This window comes from Octodon degus, unplaced genomic scaffold (assembly GCF_000260255.1).
Source record: "Octodon degus isolate 3935 unplaced genomic scaffold, OctDeg1.0 scaffold00089, whole genome shotgun sequence".
Lineage (NCBI taxonomy): Eukaryota > Metazoa > Chordata > Mammalia > Rodentia > Octodontidae > Octodon > Octodon degus.
The window spans coordinates 2,498,871-2,504,870 of record NW_004524665.1 but is presented as its reverse complement, the minus strand read 5'-3'; the positions used below and the strand labels follow the sequence as shown (position 1 = coordinate 2,504,870).

The 6,000-nt window shown below is 52.9% G+C and overlaps 1 protein-coding gene across 1 annotated transcript in view; it reads right to left on the bottom strand.

Moving 5' to 3' along the window:
* The window catches only part of Armc9 (armadillo repeat containing 9), a 106,150-nt gene that overhangs the window by 43,400 nt on the left and 56,750 nt on the right, over positions 1 to 6,000 (bottom strand). The window contains exon 18 of the mRNA XM_023722063.1: positions 4,129 to 4,187. Coding sequence (XP_023577831.1) covers positions 4,129 to 4,187 — 59 coding nt within the window. The remainder of the gene's footprint in view (positions 1 to 4,128; positions 4,188 to 6,000) is intronic.

Below are 6,000 nucleotides of genomic sequence, written 5' to 3'. Positions count from 1 at the left end.
GTGTACATGATCAAAACACACTGTGAGTGTTTCAGGTCTTGAAATGTTTATTGCAATCGGAGATACACTGCTGAGAATCTCCCTCCGAATCCTCCCCTCACTTCAAACACTTCACTCCATGTTCTGGTCTCTGACAGCAGCAGTTGTGGAGTCCTGAGTGCCTTTATGAGGTGTGATCCAAATTGCAGGGACTGCTGCTGCCCATGCCACCCAACAGAAAGGTGGCTTGTCAAAATGTGACAGTGTGTCCTTATCCACCTAATCCACCGGATCTAGTACTGCGTGACCCATGGTTCTTCCTCTAAATCAACATCCCCATGGACGGTCAATAGTTTGAATGAGTGCAGGGTATTGAGGCAGTTGAGACGGCACAACTGAAGACGCTCATGAAAGAGGGCTCCAGAGCTGCTGCAGAAAATGGTGGGGACCACGGATGAGCATATCTGAAGTGAGCGGAGCATGGAGGGGCATGGCAATGTGTCTTTCACTGTAATTTAAAAAATTAACCATTTGCTATATTTTGCCTCACCCCTGGCATGTCTGAGAGGTCCCCTGACCCCTAACTAGGGGTCTATTTTGCTGACACAGGGTATGCAGGTGGGATCCACCTCCCCAGCTTTGTAAACCTGGTGAGTGCTGCTCTCAGCATTCAGACCAGTGAGAGGGACTCATCACAGCGCACCCCACAGGCTGCTGTGAGCAGCACAGGCAGAAGGCATGGACGCTACCGCTCTGGTCCAGGCCACTCTTGGAGATCTTGGAAACCACAAATATGTGTGCAGATTTAGTTCTTGTGTTCCTTCCTTGTTATTTCCTTGGACACTGTTATTTCAAAGCCCTTAAATATTTGCTCAATAAATAATGAACGACTCTTGGCTTAGCAAAGTGGGAATAGAAGCAAACTGGGGACCACGTGACTGTCACTTCTGTGGGCCTGGCAAGCCCCTATCCATGGCTGACCTCACCTGGCACTGAGACCTGTTTTGTTAAGGAGGAGGAAATATTTGTCTTAAAACCAGTCTTCTGGGAGAGAACAGAACCTTTCCTTGCCACTTACAGCTACTTGGGAGCCGGACACGCGGGACCTTCCCCTGGGGCAAGGAGCTGGGCTGAAGACACTGGCCCCTGCCCTGTCACTTGGCAACACAGCAGGTGTCAATGCAAGAACCTGGGAGAACACAGTTCCTCAAGGTGCCAGGAGCTGCGTGGGAGCCCTGAGCCTGATGATTTGACTTCCCTGAGGCTGCCTGGCCGGAGAAAGCATGAGAAGCAGCTTAGGGAGGAATGGAAACCCCTGTCTTCCTTGGTCCCCTCTCCCCTGCCTGGATGGTCCCACTTCTGCCTTCCCAGCTGCATCCCATATGCTGAAGTCTCCCATTTTTTGTTTGCTTTTTGAGCATAGTTGTTATACAGCCCAGCCTGGCCTCAAAGCCCTGGTGATCCTCCTGCCTCAGCCTCCCAAGTACTGGTATTACCGACATGTGTCATAATGCCCAACTAAGGTCTCTCTCATCTCTAATCAAATCTGATGCCCCTGTAGCCCCAGGCCCTCGCATGTGCTGCCTGTGGCTGCAGGTTTAGAAAGGGCGGTCTCGTCCGAGTCGCTTTTGTACTTTACTCCACTGAGGCCTCACAAAATTGCTCAGCAGGTGACCTCTGGCCACATCGATGCCTGGCCCCACTCCTCTGGCCTGAGGAATCTGTACCCCAGCCCTTCCTGCCTGTTGCCCCCACTTCCGCATCCACCCGCAGCCACCGTTAACACATGGGTGGAGCTGCCCACGCCTCTCTCAGTGCCCTCAGACTGCACCCCTGAGGCTCTCAGCCCACACGTTTATATGCCGGGCTCTTCACTACTGTTCTGGTCATTTTATGATTTCCTTCATGCCTCCAGGTTACGAGGGCTACACGTCGGGACGTATGCTTTTAGCTCTATGATTTTTATATACAAGAGGGTGTGTCTGCAGGTGCAACTGAGTTACAGCACCTAGATGAAGCTGCAACTTTTAGAAATTAAGTGAAAAATGGAGGGTGGAGTGATCATGGTCCTGTGGGAAGCTCATGGCATGCTGGAGTACTGGTCCTGGCTGCGGCCACCCCACGGGCCGGTCACCATGTCACCAAGCAGCCAACTGAGGGCAGTGATTTCATGATCTGTTTTGTATCTAAATATATATATATATATACATTTTTTTTTAATTATTTATTTATCTATTCCTTTAGTGTGTGTGTGTGTGTGTGTGTGTGTGTGTGTGTGTGTGGCCAGCTCAGCCCACCAGGGGGCGGGGCTGGCTGGCATGTGGTGCTGGGGGATTGAACCGCGGTCCCTGTGCTTTGCCAAGCTTGTTCCAAGTAGGTGCTTTAGACCACTGAGCCATCTCTCCAGCCCCTGTATCTAAATATTAAGTTAAGTTAAAAACACTTTGCACTGCTAAGCCAGATGAAGTTGACATGAAACTCAACAACAGTTCTGCTGTCTCCTTCAGAGCAGTCTCGGGGACGGGACAGATGCTTTTGAGAAATGTCCCTTCACCTAAGTGCCTGTCCTTTTCTTTTTTCTCTCCCTCTTTTGGGAATCTTGTGAAATTCTTAGTTGTCAGGATCAATTTTTTTCTTTTTCTTTTTCTTTTTTGGTACTGGGGAATCAAACTCGGGACCTTGCACTTGCCAGGCAAGTGCTTATGTTGCTGAGCTATCTCCTGCAACAGCAAAACTGTTGTTTTTAAATATCAACCTCTTAAAAGGAAAAGCTGTGAGGTGACCTAACTGAGGCCTCACCATCCGCCCCTGGACTAACTGCTGCCCCAAACAGCGGCAGGCGAGTGTCTTCCCATGAGGATGGGGTGGTGTGTCTGTTCTTCTGAGCTCCCTGTGGGTAAAACGCCACAAGCCCTGTCACCCAAGTCCACTGCAGCCCACACTGCCGTCCTCTGCACCACCTCAGAGACCACACATTCACCTCCACACCTTCTCATTCTGAGCTCCTGTGCCTTTGCCACAGTGAAGGAAACCCATATTGAAAGAACACAAAGAGCCCAGAGTGGTGGTGCACGATACGTGATATCCCCAGTACTTGGAGACTGAGGCAGGGGGATGCCAAGCTAGAGGCCAGCCTGGGCTACACACTGAGATTCTATCTTAAATAATTACATAATTGAGAGCTGGGACTCCTGGTCCCAGAGCTTCTCAGCATGCCCCGTGTGCCGTGTTGCAATGCGCCAGGGAGCCAGGCTGGGCCCCTTTTCAGCACTGAGCTCACAACATGTGGGCAGCGACTTAGCGTGGATCAGCCATACATCTGGGGCTGAGGCAAGGCCAGTGCCGGGAACATGGAGTGCCTGAGGCAGCCATAGGAACAAGCTGCTGGGACCAGCGCACGGCCAGTCCCACAGGTGTCTGGCCTTGGTGATTCTGCCAGTTAACTACCGCTCAGCAGCTCTAAGAATGGTTCACTCTCAGCATTCTCAGAAAACTCTGACACCTTGCACTTTCGGCCCCATTGCACCCACCCCCACCCAGGTCATGCTGGGCTGATGCTGCCTCTCCCTCCAAGAGCTCAGGTGTACTGGGCCCCAGCTTCCCTCTCACTGTGTGTCTGGCTTTCTCTTGCTCTCCCGTCAGCCCCTTGCAGGCCCTTGCTGGCCGTGCAGGTTGTGACAATAGCTACCCTTCTGTGTCCACACATCCCACAGGAGAGCGATGCAGCCCCTCTTCTGTCCAGGCTGTGGCTGATCTGCAGGCTTGTTCATCAGCGCCATGAGCTGTGCCCTCCCGCTGTCCCTTCTAGCCCCGGGATATGCTGGCCACATGCTCAGAGCTGAACACAGCAGCGTCCCGAGACCTCCAAGGCCCAGGAGAACAGGATCTTTCATCACTTCCCTCCTAGAGCCCAGGGCCACCTCCCAGGAAATCTGGGCTGGGCCACTTGACCATGACAGGTGCCCAGACACTGGAGGCTGCCACAGAGACCCAGTGCCAGCAAAGAGCCACTGCCCACATGCCTGAGCCCCCCCAGAACTGAGGATGCCACGGAGGAGCAAGACCTCCGCTGTGACCAAGCACAGCACAGAAGGGGCTTGGAATCGTGGGGGACGCGTTTCCTACATGGCATCAGAACCCCTGACTCACCTCATCACCCTCCTCCTCCTCCTCATCGTCAGACTCAAGACCGCTGTCAGGCAGCTCTTCTGCAAAGAAAAGATTAGTAAATCACTGAGAGCCCAGGGCCCTTCAGCGATGGTGAGAACTGTCACTGCCACTCTGGGTCATGCCCACCTCGTAACTATTTATTTATTTGAGACAAGGTCTCCCTATGTATCCCAGGCCTGTCTCAAGCTTAGAAGTCCTCTTGCCTCAGCCTCCCAAGTGCAGGGATCACACGAAGCACCACACTGGGCTCTGAACTATTTGTAATCATGACCCCTTCAGCAGCTGTCTGATGCCTTCTTCAGCAATTTATAACAACTCTCTGTATTTCTATCAAGATACATTTAGGGGAGTGTGGAAAAAACTAAAAGCCAACACATAACTTGGGGGAACTTTGGGGAGCGGAAGAAAATGCTCACAGCTTGGCTCTGCACAGACGTGACTTCACCTCCTCCTTGGGACAGCTTTGGTGATGGGCGCCATACACGCTGGGGGTGGAGGGGCAGAGGCTTTGCCTGTGGTCCCTTCTGTGGAAGCGTGGACCTGAGCTTCTAAAGTCCCATGACTTATGGGTCAATGTGACCAAGCCTGGGGGGGAGGTGACAGTCCTAAGGACCTACCTATTCTCTGTCATGGTTGTGGCCCTGGGGACAGAGCGCCTGGCCTATGGTTTCCTGTGTCCCTACTGCATCTTCCTTTCCTTTTCCTGCCATAGTGGGGATCCAGTCCAGGGTACCTTACCCCTGAGCTCTATTCCAGTCCCCCAACCTTTTTCATTTTTTGAGATATGGTCTCATGAGTGGCCCAGGCTGGTCTCAAACTTACAATCCTCCTGCCTCAGCCTCCTAGGCTGCTGGGACTGTAGACTGCACAGACCCAAGGCTGCTGTCACTCTGTGCTCACTTCCTGCCTGCACTGCAACAACTATACTCCTTTCAGGATGGTGGTGCTCATGTCAGGTCCCCAGGACAATGCAGTGCCCTGCAAGCCCCAGTGTCTCCTCCAGGGACAACTGTGCCCCATGCTGTTCCTGAGTGGTACCCCCCCAACCCTGTTGGCAGGTCTGGTGCCGGGCCTGACTCTCCCTTGAGCAGCAGGTTGGCTGGCACTGTGGTTAGGGCCAGGCCAGGGCACAAACACCCCTCTGTCACTCGGGCCACACATACTGCTTATCCCTGTCTCAGGTCCCAGGCTGACCTGGCCCCTCAGTCCTCACCAGGGTGGTCCCTCCCCACCTGTGAAGCCAGGTTTCTAAATTTTACTTCTAATTCTGAATTTGAAGAGCTGAAGCTTGTGCAGAGAAATCAGGACCAAGAGCTGGGGCTGGGGCTGGTGAGATGGCTCAGTGGTCTAAGCCACCTACTTAGAACAAGCTTAGCAAAGCACAGGGACCACGGTTCAATCCCCCAGCACCACACGCCAGCCAGCCCCGCCCCTAGGCGGGCTGAGCTGGCTACACACACACACACACACACACACACACACACACACACACAAAATAAATTAAATAAATAAATTTAAAAAAAAAATAAGAGCTGGTGCTGGCTCTGCATGTAGGAACGCCTAATCCAGGCCGCAAGTGCCTGGGGTGAGAGAGCAAGTCCCTCCCGCCTAATGAAGAATGGCGATGCCCTCTTGTGGATCTTACGCATGTGGCCCATGGTTTCCAGGAAGAACTCAAGGGAACCAAAGGTCCCTGGGATCCCTCTCTCAGCCCCACCTCAACTGGACACGGGTGACACTCATCCCGTGGGGTGTGTGTGTGTGTGTGTGTGTATGCCTGGCCATCTGTTGACTATGCAGTGACTTCTAATTCTTGTTTCAGGAGGGCCTGCCCATTAGCTCAGCTGTTTA